This window comes from Camellia sinensis, chromosome 1 (assembly GCF_055761805.1).
Source record: "Camellia sinensis isolate YWXY chromosome 1, ASM5576180v1, whole genome shotgun sequence".
NCBI lineage: Eukaryota > Viridiplantae > Streptophyta > Magnoliopsida > Ericales > Theaceae > Camellia > Camellia sinensis.
Window position 1 is genome coordinate 54,949,304 of NC_138961.1, and position 18,197 is coordinate 54,967,500.

The 18,197-nt window shown below is 38.5% G+C and overlaps 3 protein-coding genes across 4 annotated transcripts in view; 2 read left to right on the top strand and 1 right to left on the bottom strand.

The window, feature by feature from the left end:
• The first annotated feature begins 1,632 nt into the window (after positions 1–1,632).
• Positions 1,633–16,780, top strand: LOC114321424 (reticulon-like protein B16). 2 transcript variants are annotated; one of them, XM_082877525.1, is made up of 5 exons: positions 1,633–1,933; positions 4,189–4,369; positions 4,469–4,610; positions 8,571–8,640; positions 16,320–16,780. In XM_082877525.1, exons 1-5 carry the CDS (start codon positions 1,783–1,785, stop codon positions 16,484–16,486), a joined length of 711 nt encoding a protein of 236 aa, XP_082733651.1. In that variant the 5' UTR covers positions 1,633–1,782; the 3' UTR covers positions 16,487–16,780. The 2 variants fall into 2 exon arrangements, with proteins under 2 accessions (XP_082733651.1, XP_082733658.1); XM_082877532.1 differs by having other exon boundaries at positions 1,636–1,927.
• Positions 9,845–11,103, top strand: LOC114317404 (uncharacterized). Its single transcript, XM_082877534.1, has one exon. The coding sequence runs from the start codon at positions 10,082–10,084 to the stop codon at positions 10,772–10,774; it is 693 nt and encodes a 230-aa protein (XP_082733660.1). The 5' UTR covers positions 9,845–10,081; the 3' UTR covers positions 10,775–11,103.
• A 1,220-nt stretch (positions 16,781–18,000) lies between the features above and the next one.
• The window catches only part of LOC114321423 (expansin-A8), a 2,314-nt gene continuing 2,117 nt past the window's right edge, over positions 18,001–18,197 (bottom strand). The window contains exon 3 of the mRNA XM_028268586.2: positions 18,001–18,197. This exon is cut by the window's right edge and continues 461 nt beyond it. The gene's annotated coding sequence lies outside the window, so the exon portion shown is untranslated.

Below are 18,197 nucleotides of genomic sequence, written 5' to 3' on the forward strand. Positions count from 1 at the left end.
AATGCCCACTTCCAGTCCCTCTTCTCTTGATTTGCTGGTGGCCAAGACCATAGAGGCTGCCAAAGATGCTCCATTCGTTTCTCCCATCCCTATGCAGCCCTTTGCGTCTTCCACCACAACACTCTCTATGCCCTTAATGTCAAAGGATGAGGTAGACATTTTTGAAGGAAGACTAGCTAGTCTCTTTGACATACCTTTTACCTCTCCCACCTCTACTGCTGAAGCTGAGCCATTAGCCTTGGCTAACTCCTTATTGGAAATCTTCGAGAGTTCTCCTTCCTGCAGTAACAAGCCTTTTGTACCTTCAGTAGACTTGGACACATGCTTGCAACTGTTGACTTCCTTTTCAAGGATCCCCTTCGAGGCTCTACAAAGGCCTATCATCAGGAATGGATTCCTTCAATGCTGCAACATTGCTGAGCAGTCTGCCATGAGTGTCTCAAGTCATCTATCTCAGGCTGCAGCTACTATTGATTTTTATCTCAACATTTGCCATGCTGCTATGCAGTTGACATATTTGGAGATTCTCAATTGGCGGTTAACCAAGTGAAAGGAATTTTCAAGTGTCAAAGCATAAGTATCCTGCCATATTATGTTGTTGCATTACATTTGCTTTCTCAGTTTCAAATAGCAAATGTAACCCATGTTCCAAGATTCTTGAACAATAGAGCCAATGATGTGGCTCAAAAGGCTTCGAACTTCAAGAGAAGGGATAATACCCAAAGGGACATAATCCAAACAACATATCAGAGATTAATACAACCTTTGAATAAAAGGAATGTGATCTTGGAAGTCAATCATAATGACTTACAAGAACAAGACTGGAGGCATCCAATAATGCAGTACTTGACTCTCTAAAATTTGGTTTTTGGACCCCTCGAGTCATACATGGAACATCATTCTTAGCCAAATTTGGCTCAAGAACATGCTCTTTCGTTGTGTTAATTTCATAATTTGGCTCTTTTAAAACGAACTCTTGAACCCCCGAGCCATTGATGAAATCAATTCTTTGCTTTTACTATTTTTAACCATGGAAAAATTCAGAAAAAATTCAACAATTCCGACCATTAAAGCCTCAGTTAAAGACTTGGTAGTAAGAGTTGATAACTCATCATTCCATTGGCGAATTTCCATATCAAGTTGATGAATTTCTCCAATTAAATAGTGTCTTTTTTCTTCCACCAAATAATATTGTAAGGGATGAAAGTTTAGTTACTAAGTAGTTATTGCTGTATTTTTTCTTCTATAAATAGCCATTAATGGCTACATTGTAAAAGGATCCAGAATTCATAATCAAAGACACTTGATTTCAATATTTCTTGTTATTTTTCTTATCTTAGGAGTAGTTTAACATAGATTTATATTTCGAGGCATTTATTTTCAGCATTTCCATTTCGAAGCATTTTATGCACTTTCTTTTAGAAGCATAGGAGTAGAGGTAAGTAATTATTACTTTGATTGTTCACTCAATCATCTTTCTCCGTCCCTTTTTCTTCTTTTACTTTTTCTTTTCGCTACACTTGGCAAATTTGAAGTCCTCTCGTTGATGAAAAGTCACGTGTCACTAACTTAAAAAAAAATGAGATAATTAAAAATTAAAAATATATATTATATTCCGTTACCTCTCACTCCGTTGGTACTAACAGAACACAAACGTCTCCTGTGAAAACGTCAATGCTTTGTTGAAGTTTTTTTTTTTCGAGTCGAAGAACGCAATTTTGATGTCGTCGATGCTATGATTGATTATCATACGTGTTCGTTGTTATCAGTGAATTAGATTAGATGGACAATACACAAGATCTTTGTAATATTGAGGGAGATGATGAAGACGAAGGAGAAGGAAGGAACGATGATTCATGTTGCATTTCTTCAACATCGTACCGATTGTTCGGTAGGCAAATGTCAATTCATCAAATGATGGGCGGAGGTAAAGGTGAGATTGATTGGTTTTTATGAATAGATATACACATGAATTGACTGTATCTGTATTACACATTGAATTGTTCAAGCATTCTTGCTGAGGAATTTCACATTCATACACATTGATTTGCAATTACACACAAAAAGGTTCCTTTTTCACTACCCAGAAAATCTTCATAGTTTGTCTTGTTAATGGACTCACTTGATCAGTTAAATAAAACATTGGGTTAATTACAGCAAGACCCCCTTAACTATTACACTCCGTTTGGATGAGGTGATTTGGTGATAAACGATAAGAAATTTCTCATGTTTGATTTATAATTTGAGTGAGAAATGGTGAGAAAAGGGTTCTTGTACCAAGCTTATTTCATTTCTCACTAAAATGGTGATAAACAAATTGATTGGTCGTAAAATATTTAGAATTCCAAGATTGTCCTTTACAATGTAAAGGTAGAAAAAAGAAATCCCACTCATATGCCTCTTTCACATGCTATGAGTGCCTCTCTCACATGCTTTGCTTTCTCACCCAACCAACCAAACATGATAGTAAGAAAACACAATCATTCATTTTTCTTTTCTCACCTAGATGAGAGACCGGAATCATTTCTTTTTTTTTTTCCTTACCCTCCGATCCAAATGGAGTGCTAGTGAGTATTTACCAAAAACTCATACATATTTACATATTTACCAATTAATTATGAAAATTGTACAAATACACCCCTTTTGGAGGTTGTCTTGGGGTGAAAGTTATACATTTTAATAGTTGAAGGATCAAAATATATGGATTCATCATGAAGGGTAATGTAATGCTTACTAATAGTTAAGGGGGTCTTGGTGTAATTAACCCAAAATCTATTTTGAAATTTAGATGGGGTTTGACAATTGTTTTTTAAGTAATTTTTTTTATTTTTTGCAATTGTAGAATTAAATGCTTTGCTGATTGTTAAAAAATTGTTTTTTGTTATGGAGAAAGTTTTTGGGGCATTTTTGATTTTTTTTTTTTTTTTTTTTGGGCGAGAAATTACATATTTGTAGAGTACTCTTGTTAACCTAATCAACGGGACATGGTAAAATTTCTCAAAGTATAGAGGGCAATATTTTCCTTTAACAATTTTGTTGACATTTCCAATTGTTTGTTTTGTATTCCTTTTTTTTAAATTATTGATGGACAAGTTGCTTTTCTAACCAAGCTAAACATGCTTTTTACTTTTAGCTTATTTAGCCAAAAACCTTCTTATTTAGAGATTGCCAAGCAGGATAATGAGGCCAGAATACTAGTGAGCTTAATTAGGTGATTTGTGTGCGAGGCAGCACATGCATGCACCCTGCAATTGTGGGTTGTTAGGTGCCACCCTTTACAAGTTTATCAATAACAAACAAAATTGAAAATTCTTCTGTACTGAACAGAGAATTTTATTGGGCTATTGTAAGAATTGTTTTAATGTTTGGTCCGAAGATTAGATGGTTAAGAAAAAGGCATGCTTAGTAAATGAGTGCAGTTGAAATTGGATGAGCGGTGTTACAAGAAAAAATATAAGAAATTAGCGCATTAAGAATTAGGGAGAAATTAGAAGTGGCACCAATTGAAAATATATTGTGGGAAATCATTTGAGATCGTAGAATCAATTAATGTTCCTGTTAGGAGGAGTGATTTAATCTACGTAGAAGATCGTAAAAGAAATAGAGGAAGGCCAACACAGGACGAGATGACTAGACACGATTTATTGTGGGTATGACTTGGAATAGAATCAACCCAATAATTGGGATAAAAGCCCGTTGAGTTGAGTTTATGTTCAGTGGCAGTTATTGCTTTAAAATTTCATGTCTACTTTTTTTTCTACCACAGCTGTAAATTTGTGGTGGTTTCTTTTTTGATAACCGGGTGTCAGGGTTAGTTTACGCGTACCTCGACTAATCCCGGGGCCTTAAAGTTAATGACCGGGCAAATCTCTAGTGGCCCCAAGGTTTGAGATGTTTTGCTTTGTGGGATATGACCTTGCAACCTTGTGTGGTAAGCCCTTTGGTTGCCTTTCCTTCCACTAAGCCAAACCCCTTGGGGTTAATTTGTGGTGTTTGATTGTTCATGTATTATGATAGTATAATGTGATGCTCATGGGGTGGATATTCTTTCTCCACACGCTTGTTTGGCTTTCTCTGTTAACAATCACTAGCTATGACTAATTTTGTGCTGACATTTCTTCCTGCATATATGTGCTTGTTATTCAAGGATGTCTTGTTTGACTGATTCTTGGTTCACTTTATTCTTAGCTGCTGATGTTATATTGTGGAAGCGGCAGCATGTTTCATGTGGAATCGTGGTTGTTGCTACTGTTGCATGGATCCTTTTTGAGCAGTCAGGATTATCATTTTTATTGATTTGTTCGGATGTTTTGTTGATCTTGGTTGTACTGCTGTTTCTTCGGGCCAACTATGCTGTCTTCAGAAAGAAGTACGAACTCTTCCGTTCTAATAATTAAAATATCAACTACAAGTTCCTCATTATTCTAGTGTATCAATCATTTTCCACTAATGTTTTCTCTTTGCACAGACATCTCCGGACATTACCTGAGCTAGTCTTGTCAGAAGAAATGGTTATTAATGCAGCTGCATCATTTCGTGTCAAGATCAATTATGTGCTGCTTTTGGCTCATGATATAACCCTGGGCAGAGATTTTAGACTTTTCTTTAAGGTTAGTGACAACCAGCTGTTAAAAATGAGAGAACTCTAAGATTTATGTATCATAAGCTTACCGTGGCAATAACTGTTTTCTTACTTCATTATATCTCAGATACTAATAGTATTCATTGTTATTGAAATAAAATGACTGTTTAGAAAAGAAAGACAAATAGGAACGTTTACATCTTTATGGAAAATAACTAACTAAAGTCGATGTGTGTGTGCTTCTCGAGGTGTTTTTGATTATGAGAGAGAGAGAGAGAGAGAGAGAGAGAGAGCTCTAGGATTTACTCTGTTTTCAATGTAACAGTTCAAAGATGGTTGGGTGGTGTTTATCTTGTCTTGGGGTTGCATAACACGAAAGGTAGTGTGAAGTGTGAACCGCAGTGCGATAGGTATGTAATACAATTTGATGAAAAGTATGCACATTTACCCATAGAGAGAGAGAGAGAGAGAGAGAGAGAGAGAGAGAGAGAGAGAGAGAGAGAACTCTAGGATTTACTCACTCTAGGATTTACTCTGTTTTCAATGTAACAGTTCCAAGATGGGTGGTGTTTATCTTGTCTTGGGGTTGCATAACGCGAAAGGTAGTGTGAAGTGTGAACCGCAGTGTTATAGGTATATGCACTTGGTAATACAATTTGATGGAAATGTTAGAATTTCCCATCTTTACCTTCACCTACTCCACTACACACTCCACTTCACCTACCTCCACTTCACCACACACTCCACTTCACCTAACCCACTATCACCTCCACTACACCTACTACCACATTTTCTTCTATATATAGATTGTATAGGAATTGTAATTTATCAATCTTGTAATATATCAATCAATAATACATCTATTTTTACATGGTATCAGAGCAGGTTTAGAACCTAATATTTTTGCTTCCCCGGCGGGCGGCAACCTCACCTTGGCCGCCCGCCGGACCTCAACCTAATCCGCTTATTTTTTTTTTTTTTCTACACATACCTTCTTCCATAATTGAGCTCTTCTCTGCCTTTACAATGGCTGCCAACGAAGACCAAGAGTGCATAGGGAAATTTTGTTGTGGTTGCTACAGTTGTAGATATACAAAGATCGTGAGTTGTCGTGATTGAATCTTCCGAACCATTTGCACAAGTGGAGTTGGGATCATCTGGCTTTGATCTTTTATTCTGAGCCAAAGAGAGTGGCTCTGCGTCCGCTGTACACGGTAAAGGACAATCATCTGACCTTTCCCTCTTGCAAACAAATGACTTTTGAGAACCATTTGGAAGCTCAGTTCGACACAGAGGTGCCTTGATGGAATAAGTGTGAGCATCCTGCTCAAGCTCACTCCCTTCCATTTGTGCATCATCACCATTTACCATCTCATCCCCAGCCTCTTCTCCTGGAATCACCAATAATGCATCATCATTCCATTCCCATACTTTTTGAAAAATTCTGCACAGCACAAATGCATCCTGTGCGACCCTAGCTCTCTCTAAATCTTCCTCCGCAAGCCTGTACTCATGCATGACCCAACGACGTCTCTGGCTCCTGGGTTTCGGTTCCCTCCGACGGACGAGGAGCTTGTGCAGTACTACCTCAAGCGTAAGGCCTCTGGGAAGCCCTTCCGCTTCGATGCCGTCTCAGAACTCGTTGTCTAGCAATCTGAGCCCTGGGAGCTCTCCGGTCATTCAAGGCTGAAGAGTCGAGACCTAGAGTGGTACTTCTTTAGCCCCGTAGACAGAAAGTATGGGAATGGATCTCGGTTGAATCGTGCCCCTGGCAAAGGGTATTGGAAGGCAACTGGAAAGGATCCACCGGGCAACACACACACCACCCACCCAACTTCATCTCTCTCTCTCCACTCAAGACACCCACTCTTTTGTCAACTTTCCAGACCACTCACGGTTTATCTCTCTCTAAAGACCCACACCACTCACTTTCTTTATTTGTTCTTTTATTTCCTTTACACCAAGATACCCATGTGCCTTGTCCACTCTCTCCTCCGTTTTTGATTCCCAATTTATTATTTTTATTTATTTTTCTTTATTTCTTTAAAAAACAAAAAAAAAAAAAAAAAAAAAAAAACCAAACAAACAAACAAAAAAAAAAAAAAAACAAACAGACGAAGAAGACGAACTGCAAACTCATTTTATTCATATCGGGCCTCACCCCGATCATCATTTTACACAAAAAAAAAAAAAAAAAAAAAAAAATACAAACAAAACATCCACACCCACAGTGGAATTTTTCTTTTCCCTTCTCTATTCTACTGCAGGTCTCTTCTTCTTACTTTTATCTTGGGTGTCCCGTGCCAGTCCGGTCTCCGTGTTTCCTTGTCCACTGAGCACGTTCACTCCCCCATACTCCTCCACTGCAGCATATGGAGGACCTCCAAATCGGAACATCACGGTGGCCTTCCGCTTCAGCTCCTTGTTTTCTGCCCTTAGCACGCTTATCTCTGCTCGCGCATCCTTATACATGCGTTGGAGCAGAGCCAGCTGGGAGTTTAAATGTTGCACCTCATTTGTCCTACTCTGCAGCCGGTTCGACAAGTTTGTGACCGCCGTCATGCTTTCCACACATGCCTTCAGAGTATACTGATTGGCCTCCACATCCGACTGCACTGCCATTCTTTGCTCCACCGACCGCATCGGAAAGTTCAACGGAGCAAACTCCGGGGCGCTTGGTTGAGTTTCCAGTGCCACCGCACCAGTTCTCTCTCTCGTTGACTCGTTGAGGTCGGGAAAGAGGGTGAGCAGTCCACGGGAAGATGAGGACGAAGCCATTTTTCTGGGCAACAGAGTGTTACAGAGTATCTCTCTCAGAAATCTCTCTCAGCACAAGGAACTCTCTTTCTCAGCAACACGAAGGATTTTTCAGAGGTTTCTCTTAGTTTTTCTCTGCCTCAGCCTCTGCCTTCGTCTTGGTTATATAGCCAAGGCAGCCACGCGCATCGCGCGCCTCTTGCCACCAGCCGACAAACGGGCACGCAAGCCAAGGCGCCCACGTGCCTCGCCATCATGTCCGGCACACCTTTTGATGAATTGGGCACGCCTTTTGATGGCACGCCTTTTTATGGATTGGGCACGCCTTTTGATGGCATGCCTTTTGAAAAATTGAGCGCACCTTTTGAGGATGCGATTTTTTATGGGTCCGACAAGACTCTGTAAACTGTCCCGACATAGATTCCGGTTAGTTTCTACAAGGGTCCGACAAGACTCTGTAAACTGTCCCGACATTGATTCCGGTTAGTTTCTACAAGGGTCCAGCAAGACTCCGTAAACTGTCACAACATTGTCTTCTACAAACGGTCCGACATGACCCCATAAACTGTCTTCTCCAACGGTCCGACATGACCCCATAAACTGTCTTCTACAACGGTCCGACATGACCCCATAAACTGTCTTCTACAACGGTCCGACATGACCCCATAAACTGTCTTCTACATCGGTCTGACACGACCATACAGTGTCTCCTATCCTTTTTTATTTTTATGTATTTTCTTGTTTTGTTACTCTCTCCAAACTCAAGTTGGTTAGTTTCTCTCCTCCTTGAGTTTGCGGGGGGCTGTTAGAATTTCCCATCTTTACCTTCACCTACTCCACTACACACTCCACTTCACCTACCTCCACTTCACCACACACTCCACTTCACCTAACCCACTATCACCTCCACTACACCTACTACCACATTTTCTTCTATATATAGATTGTATAGGAATTGTAATTTATCAATCTTGTAATATATCAATCAATAATACATCTATTTTTACAGGAAAGTATGCACATTTACCCGTAGCCATTTAGTGTAGATAATAGATATTGCTTTTATAAAGTCATTGATGATTGACCCTTCCCACTACTTGCCTCATGGACTATTTGTCCTTGGCATATCATCTTTGGTTCTGTTCACTAAAAAGTATTTCTCTTAATGTGTATCATTGCTCACTGATATTTGTAAAGAATTTGCCTTACCAAATGTTTGTCAAATTGACAGGTGGTGATCTGTCTATGGCTCTTGTCCGTAATTGGAAGCGTAATCTCATCTTTTACACTTGTATATATCGGTATGCATATTCATTCCCATCTGAGTCCTACAGTTGAACATTTTGTCTTCAATTTTTGTTTACTTTCATCATGCTTCAACTCCTCTCATTTGTTTCATTACAAGCAAGCTCATGTTGCATACATGGCTTTGTCTTCTACTACCATGATGAGACGGTGAATGAGCCTTCAGGTATATAGCTATAGTAACTGGGCACTGTTTCAATTTTCTACATGATGAGCCTTGCCAGATTTGTGTTGTTGAATGGTGTGTGCACTAACACACAAGGGCGGAGCTAGGTATAATTGAGCGGGTTCAATTGACTCTGCTGGAACTAAGAAAAAGAAAAAAAGAAAAAAGCGACCTATGTATAATTATGCAAGTTTTGAGGGATTTTAGAAATTGACCCCACTGGCCTCTGTTGAGCTTGTTCAATTCATGTGGCACTATCAAAGGGAGCATTTAATACACCCATAAAAAATATTCACTTTGTTTGGTTCCATTTTTTTGAATTGTTTTTCCAAAAAGTGATTTGAAAACTCTATTTTGAAAAAGGATCTTTGTTTGGTTTTCAAAAAAATGCATTATTGCAAATTCAAGTTTCCTTCCAATTTAAGGAGAGGGACAATTTTGGAAAAAAAAATTTGTAACATCAAAAAACACTCCCATGTTAGTTATATATATATATATATATATATGTGTGTGTGCGTGTGTACATGCTATATATGTACATAATTTGGTATGTAGCCATTTATGGGTACATATCCTATCATTAAATGTGTGATTTTATCATAAAATTTTCACTCATTTCAATCACAGAAAACGTAAATTTTTTTTTTCAAATTGGCATTAAAAAAATTCTTACGTAGAAGGGTTGTTTGGGATGATCTAAATAAGTGCACTTTTTGACTTTTTATGAAATATGGGTTGGGCTTGAAGTGATGTGTTAAAAAGGTGATGTGACTTAAATAAGATGATGTGACTTAAATAGGATAATGACTTTTTGACTTTTTTCAAACATGCCAAACCAGCCCTAAATTTTCATAAATGTTATGCAGAAAATTTATTTTATCACAAAATTTCGTAACATTAACACAAGTATGTGTAATGTTAGAATTTACCATCACCTACCACCAATTTACCATCACCTACCACCACCTACTCCTCACCTACTACACTCACCCTCTCCTATATAATGAGCCACTCACCATTTGTAACATACAACATCAATACATCAATCAATAATATACATCATTTTATTTAATATGGTATCAGAGCAAGGTTAAAGATCTTGGTGTTCTTCGCCTTCCGGCGGGCGGCAACCTTGCCTTGACCGTCCGCCGGATCTCAAATCACCAGAAATCCAGACCCAATTGTGAGTCACAAATTGTTGTTTGATTCCAAGATCTCATCATTAATTTGCAAAGAGTCTGTCTGGTCTGGTGATTGAATATTTGTACAGAATGGGCAAGTGTATAAGCTTGACAGCGTTGCAAAACCAACGCTACAGGCACTCCTTCGGCAAGGCAGGCCTCAAATCAGTGACCACCGATCTCGGTGACGGCACCGTCATGCACTTCTGGATTCCCAAGTCCCACAAACCCAACAAGCCCACTCTTCTCCTCATCCACGGCATCAACGCCATGTGGCAGTGGAACCCGTTCATATCTCGATTCTCCTCCAAATTCAACGTCTACGTCCCTGGCCTGCTCTTCTTTGGCGACTCCTACACCACCCTGCCCGACAGGACCGAGGCATTCCAGGCCCGTAGCATCATGCGGGCCATGGAGGCATACGGGGTGGCGCGGAGCATGCTTGTGGTGGGACTGAGTTATGGCGGATTTGTTGGGTACAGCATGGCGGCGCAGTTTCCGGAGGCGGTGGAGCGGCTGGTGATAGGAGCTGCTGGGGTGTGCATGGAGGAGAAGGACATGGAAGATGGGTTGTTCAAGGTCAAGAGTATAGATGAGGCTGCTACCATATTGTTGCCGCAGACCCCTGACAAGATGAGGGAGTTGGTCCAACTCACGTTTTACAAGCCGCCCAAGATCCTGCCTTCATGCGTCCTCACCGATTTCATTCGAGTGATGTGTACAGAATACCTTGAAGAAAGAAAAGAATTGATCCAAGCATTGCACCAGGACAGGAAACTCTGATCTTCCCAGCATAACCCAGCTTTTCTTTTTTTTATCACCCACCAACCCTTACTTTAAAACCACACTTTATTTTTTTATTATAAACCACACTTTTTGCAAAGCCCACGACACAGCTTTGCACATGCCCTTTCTGATAACATTATTTTTCTTTATTTTTTATTTTTTAATTCAATCCACTCCCTCTCTCTCTCATCCCTTTTTCTATCCACTAAACCCACTTTCATCATTTCTCTGATTCCATTACAAGCAACCCACGTGATTCTCTTCTTATTATTTCTTTCTTTTTTATTTTTCTTTCACTTTATTTTTCATCTTTTTTTCATTATTATTTCTTTGCACAAAAAAAAAAAAAAAAAAAAAAAAAAAAAAAAAAAAAAAAACAATAAATAAGAATTGAAAAGCAACCCAGATAACATAACTAAATAACTAAATACATAAGCATTGAACAGCAAACAAGTGGTCAAGGAGGCTGGCAGCCATGTGCTGTCGGCCACGTTTGCTGGCAAGCAATATTATATTTTTCTTTTCGTCAAGTTTAATTATCTTATTATAATAAAAATATATATATATATATATATATATATAAATTTTCTTTTTCATCCCACCATTTCAGAACCTTTTACAGCAACCGACACATCACCACACCTTCCACCCCCCAGCCTGCTTTTCCATTAATACATTTTTATTCTTATTATTTTTATTATTCTTCTTCCCACCAACAACAACAACAACAACAACAACAACAACAACAAAAAAAAAAAAAAAAAAAAAAAAAAAAAAAGAGAGGAAGAAGACCAACTGCACACCAACTTATTTTATTCATATCGGGGCTCACCCCGATCACCATTTTACACCACTTCACCAAAAAAAAAAAAAAAAAAAAAAAAAAAAAAAAAAAAAAAAAAAAACCAAAACCAACACAAATTGGAACAGTGGGATTTTTCGTCTCTACTCTGCCGCCGGTCTCTTCTTCTTGCCTCCGTCCTGGGCAGCCCTTGACGGTGTTGCCTCCGTGTTTCGCACTCCACTGGGCACGATCACTCCCCCCTGCTCCTCCACTGCAGCATATGGCGGACCTCCGAATCGGAACATCACGGTAGCCTTCCGCTTCAGCTCCTTGTTTTCTGCCTTTAGCACACTTATCTCTGCTCGCGCATCCTTATACATGCGTTGGAGCAGAGCCAGCTGGGAGTTTAACTGTTGCACTTCATTTGTCCTGCTCTGCAGCCGGTGCGACAAGTTTGTGACCGCCGTCATGGTTTCCACACATGACTTCAGAGTATACTGATTGGCCTCAATATCAGTTTGCACCGCCATTTTTTGCTCCACCGACCGCATCGGAAAGTTCAAAGGAGCAAACCCAGAAGTGTTTCGTTGGGGTTCACTGGCCACCGCACCAGTTATTTCTCTTGTGGACTCGTTCAGTTCTGGAAAGAGCGTAAGCAGACCACGGGAAGAGGAGGTCATGTTCTGGGTAGCTGGACGGGAAGAAGAGGCCATGTTATGGTTGCTGAGTGTTTCAGAGATGGGTTGGTTACAGAGTGTTTACAGAGTGTTACCAGTGTATCTCTCTTAGCCCACGAAGAGTTTTTCAGCGGTTTCAGACTGGTTTGATTTCCACATGTTCTCTCAGCCTCCGCCTTCATTTATATAGCACATGACGAAGCGGCCGACACGCGCACTGTCGATCACGTGCATCGCCGCGTGTCTGGCGCGCCTTTTGATGGCACGTCTTTTTATGGATTGGGCACGCCTTTTGATGGCACACCTTTTTATGGATTGGGCACGCCTTTTGATGGCACGCCTTTTGAAAGATTGGGCACACCTTTTGAGGGTGCGACTTTTTAAGGGTCCGACAAGACTCTGTAAACTGTCCCGACATTGATTCCGGTTAGCTCCTTTATGGGTCCGACAAGACTCTGTAAACTGTCCCGACATTGATTCCGGTTAGCTCCTTCAAGGGTCCGACAAGACTCTGTAAACTGTCCCGACATTGATTCTGGTTAGTTTCTACAAGGGTCCAGCAAGACTCTGTAAACTGTCACAACAACTGTCACAACATTGTCTGCTACAACGGTCCGACATGACCCCATAAACTGTCTTCTCCATCGGTCTGACACCGCCATCCAGTGTCCTCTACAACGTTATGACACCACCATTCAGTGTCTTCACCAATGGTCTAACACGACCATACAGTGTCTCCTATCCTTTTTTATTTTTATGTATTTTCTTGTTTTGTTCCTCTCTTCAAACTCAAGTTGGTTAGTTTCTATCCTCCTTGAGTTTGCGGGGGGCTGTTAGAATTTACCATCACCTACCACCAATTTACCATCACCTACCACCACCTACTCCTCACCTACTACACTCACCCTCTCCTATATAATGAGCCACTCACCATTTGTAACATACAACATCAATACATCAATCAATAATATACATCATTTTATTTAATATGTAACATCGTCAGAAATTGGCATAACAAAATGTCCAAATTTTTTGTATTTGATGTTGCAAAAATTTGTAAGTTAGTTACAATTTTTTTTAATGCCAATTTGTAAAAAAATTACATTTTTTGTGGTTGAAATGAGTGAAAGTTTTATGATAAAGTTTCACATTTAATGGTAGGATATGTACTCATAAATAAATACATACCAAATTATGTTTTCATACATATATAGCATGTACATATATATATAACATGAGAATATTTTTTGATGTGACAATTTTTTTTCTTTTTTAAATTGTCTCTCTCAATAAATTAGAGGGAAACTTGAATTTGAAAAGTGTTTAGTTTTTTAAATAACCAAACAAGTACTCTCAAATTTTCAACAAATTGAGTTTGAAAAACAAGAACCAAACAAAGTGATTAATTTTGGCATCATTCAATAATTCTTTTTTTGGGGTCAAATTTGTCCCCAAAACAAGCAGCACACTCCTCAAATCGTTTCCACTTAAAGATAAGCATCTTAAATGCATCTCTCTACCTTTTTGTTGAAGCAACAATATTAATATCCCCAAGTTTTGTTTTTAAATGTAATTTGACAAGTTTGAATCACTTTAGTCGATATCATTGAAATTATATGATATTACTACGTATTTTGTAACAAAAATGGATTTTGATATATAACTAAAAATTTGACATTAATGATGACTTGTTAAATGATCCCATTGAATGAAATGTTAATGATGACTTGTTAAAGTTGGGTTTTGATCTTTGTTTCCAAACTCACTCGGGAAAAAAAAAATCTCATTCTGGACAGGGTGCAGCTAGGATTTTTTTTTTTTTGGTTTTTTTTTTTAGGTTGGGGGCAGAGATGGGTTTGTAGGGGTGAATCAGCCAGCCCTTATGATATCAATTGTACATGCATAATTATACAATAATGAGTCAATTAATTAATCTTCTTTATTTATCGGTGGCGGTGGTAGAAAGGGGGGGTTGGTAGTTGGCATTATTCTATGGAAAATGATAATTACTGCCCAATGGGTGGTGGTTACTGTTGGTATATGTGTAAAAAGTGTATTGAAATATGTTGGTGTGGATTTCCTATGGGGAGGCGCGGGTGATGAGTTTAAGTACTATTTGGTTGATTGGAATTTGATTTGTAGTCTAAAGGGCGTGGGTGGGTTGAGGGTAAGGAGCTGGGTTTTATTCAGTAGGGGATTACTGGGTAAGTGATTGTGGAGGCTTGTGTGGGAAAGGGAGAGGTTGTGGCGTAGGGTGGTGGTGGCAAAATATGGGGTTGGGGGGTTGGAGTTTTGAGGTAGTGGAAGGTTCCCATGGTAGTGGCTTGTGGAAATGCATTTGGATGCGTGGGGGGAGTTTAGAATGGGTGGTGTGGGGAAAAAGGGTGGCTGGTTTAGGATGTTAGGCTTTAGTGGCAAGTTTTGGATTGAGAGGTGGGACAGTTAGTGGATTTGATGGTTTTTCTATAGGGTGTTAGAGGGGTGGGTGAGGGGGACGATTGTTTGGTGTGGAGGCAGTGTACTAAGGATTTTTTTGGTGTCGTCTTTTTTCCGAGCCTTGGTGGGAGGTGTAGATAATCATATTTCGGGGCGAAGTATTTGTATAGCCGGAGCTCCTTCCAAGGTAGTGTTCTTTGTATGGAAGGTTGCATTAGATAGGATTTTCACGTTTTGATAATCTTATTTGGCGCCGGCAGATTTTGGTTAATTGGTGTTGTATGTGTCATATGAATGTGGAGTCGATTTCTCATATTCTTCTTCATTGCTCTCTCTGTGGCATATCAACTCTAGGTATTGATTTTTTCTGTGTTTGGAATGGTTTGAGTGCAACAGGGAGTTTTTTTGGGTATGTTTTTCAGAGTTGGGAAGTGGCATAGGAAGGCATGGTCATTGGCACCTTTGTGTTTGGCGTGGATTATTTGGTTGGAAGCGTAATCACGTATTTTCAAGGTGTGGATGGGTTGGTGGCTCGTTTGAAGGCTCGGTTTGTGGTGATTTTGTATAGTTGGGTTTTGGGGATAGTGTCCTCGGATTTGTTTAGTTTGTCGATTTTATAGATGCTCTTCGTTATTAGGATTGGGTTCTCTGTTGATTCTTTTCTGTTTTATTTGTTAGATCGTCTTGATGCTTCTTCGTTAATAAAATTGACTTTTGTTTATAAAAAAATGTTGTATTGAAATATGTTAAAAGTGTATATGGGAATGGGAGTATATGAAATATATATTGGAATTCTTATTTTTTGGGCATTATTTACTTAACAAACGCTCAATGGCTGGTCATTAGCAAGACCTTTGTTTTATACAAATATACCGGTCTATTGTGATTTGCATTAGCATTAATAACATGATTTGGTTCTGTGGAGTTGGATTTCAAATTCCAATCCTGTAGCTGTAGAATTGGAAAATAGTGCTATTAGTTCAGGATTGTTTGTGTATTTGGGACCTACGTAATTCAGATTCAGTTTCCCAATCTGAGTGAATAAAGCAAACATATAATGGAAATGGAACTGGTGTCACCAAGTCAAGTGTAACCTCAGTTAAATCTTATAAGAAATAAAATTGAACGAACTTAGATCTTATAAATGACAATGCACTAATTTAATTCTGTTACATATATCCACATGTCTATCTTGTGCTTTTGCCAAGCTGGCCTTACGGTTCTTGCTATGTAGATTCAAAATGATTAGATGATATTTTTAATTTAGATGACAAAATGATCCATTAAAGTAAATTTTAGAGGATTTGAAATAGAATATGTAGATTCAAATGCAACAAAAAAGGTACTCTCTTGTTTATATCCTTGCATTTTTCTGTTGTCATTTCTTTAATTTTTTATTTAAACATATTATTTATTAAGTCAGTGAGTTAAGACTGCTGAACATCTGCTGAAACTGGATTTGATTGAGTCATTGCTTTTCATGGTGGACGATAATGTGACTTTGTTAGACGTTTGTATGGGGGGTAATGCTGATTCGCTGTGAACCTCGAGAGTTTTGCATTGACATTTGTTTAGGGATGGGAACATTTGCATGTAAGGTATGATTCGAGTTTTCTGACATTTTTGTCACTTGCATTGGTTACAGGAATCATTCTATCCATCACAGTTCCTGCCTTGTACAACAAACATCAAGACCATGTTGATCGGTTTGCTGGTCTGCTCCACCAAAAATTTTCAAATAACTACAGAGTAGTAGATGAAAGTGTCAGTAGCAGATTCCCACTGAGTTCTACCAAGGACAAGGATTCGTGAATTTGTACTGCAAACAGTTTCACAAGTTGAGTTACTGGGTAACTTGTTCTTTCTGATTCTTTGGGTTCTTTCCCTAATATTCTTTTCCCAGTTTTTTAGCCTGTACAAACAGTAAGTTCTATCTGACAATTGATTAGCCCAGTTTCCTTTGTTGACTTCGTAGCCAAATTTTGGATATACTTCTATGTTTGTTGTTAAGTTCTGAGTTGGTGCTTGTGAATTTTTTAAAGTATTTTGCTCAAAACAAAGAAATTGAGCTAGCTTGGCAAAAGTAGCAACCATTTCTTTTAACAAGACATGAGTCCAAGTTGAAACTTTTCACAGCCTTTATTTTGTTAATCCTCTTGTAGCACATGCACTTAAAATGGCAAAAGGGAAGAAGTTACAGCAGCATGATGTATTTTCTTTATTTTATTTTTTAATCCGGGGAAACACATTATCTTTTCCTTCTATCATCATTTCCCAGAAATGTACACATGATTTCAGTGATATAATAATTGTTTTCATACATAGAATCTCAATATGATAAAATTTTGTTCTAAACAAGCTTGTCAACTATTGATTCGTGACAGGATTTGATAGCTTTGAAATGTTTACATTTATGCTTTTTGGGTTCACAGTTCCATTTTTTTCAATTAATTTGCTTTTTCTTCGTCTAAAAGTTTAACTTAAGTTGAATAGAAGTATTACTAATGCTGAGTGTAATGAAATGTTGTTAAAAGATTTCTGTTTGAGGGTAACATAGTGATTATCAGTCTATATTCTATCAGCCTTTTAGATCAGTCCTATTCGTATCCCTTCCCAACTGATTTAACGAAGACAAGGGAACCTTGAGGCTACATTAGGAACGTAGAAATGGAATGAAGTGAAAGAAAAGGATGTGGGTCGTTTTTATGACTGCTTTCTTGGAAGCTGCTTCGGCCTTCAGTATTGATTTTACTTCATTTTATCTTTTTGGCAGCATTGATGAAAAATGGAAAGGTCATCTTATACAAAATCCTAATCAAGACATCCCTTATTTCTCACTTACTCCTTGGAATGCATCTGAGATAGGGTTGTCAAATGATCCTGAAGTGGAACAAGAGGTGCCCCCTAAACACTAACTCACATCATGACAAGATATGGGGTATTCTAATAGAAAGGTCATACCTGTATAGTGGGAAGCACAAAAGCTAGGACGCAACACATAGTTGTGTTGCAAACAAAATTTGGTTAGTTGACACTAATCATATAGTTGCATTTGCATGGCCATGACACTAATCGTATATGGCAACTTTACCGTTGCATTTGTGTGGACATAGAAAAATTCGGAAAGTGGATAAATAAATGGGAGAAAATTTTGGGTCAACGCATTATTTATCTTAACCTTAGGTCAATTTACTTTGCTGAAAGGTAGCAAACTTGTCTGACAATTATCGTTGACAATTAATTTTGCTTCAATTTGTCTTTAGCAATTGATTTGTTAAAATGAAACATTAAAATAAAGAAAAATCTACATATCAAAATAAAGAATAGGAAATGCAAATGGATCAACGCATTAAAGGATAAATTCATTAACATCAAGTTGCCCCAACTGGGTTTTTATACCCACTTGTGCATTAAATCTACCAACTTCATATGATATTCATATGCGGTTGATTTCAATCTAAGGCTACCAATTGAATATCTCTGTTTGAAGGTAACTACAACTAACCCTTACTGCATACTAGCA

Bases quoted from the DNA above. Each gene is read 5' to 3' on its own strand.
- LOC114317404 (XM_082877534.1), top strand. From the start codon at position 10,082: ATGGGCAAGTGTATAAGCTTGACAGCGTTGCAAAACCAACGCTACAGG.
- LOC114321424 (XM_082877525.1), top strand. From the start codon at position 1,783: ATGGACAATACACAAGATCTTTGTAATATTGAGGGAGATGATGAAGAC. The intron at 4,370-4,468 runs GTACGAACTCTT...CTCTTTGCACAG, and splicing joins TATGCTGTCTTCAGAAAGAA to ACATCTCCGGACATTACCTG. The intron at 4,611-8,570 runs GTTAGTGACAAC...TCAAATTGACAG, and splicing joins ATTTTAGACTTTTCTTTAAG to GTGGTGATCTGTCTATGGCT.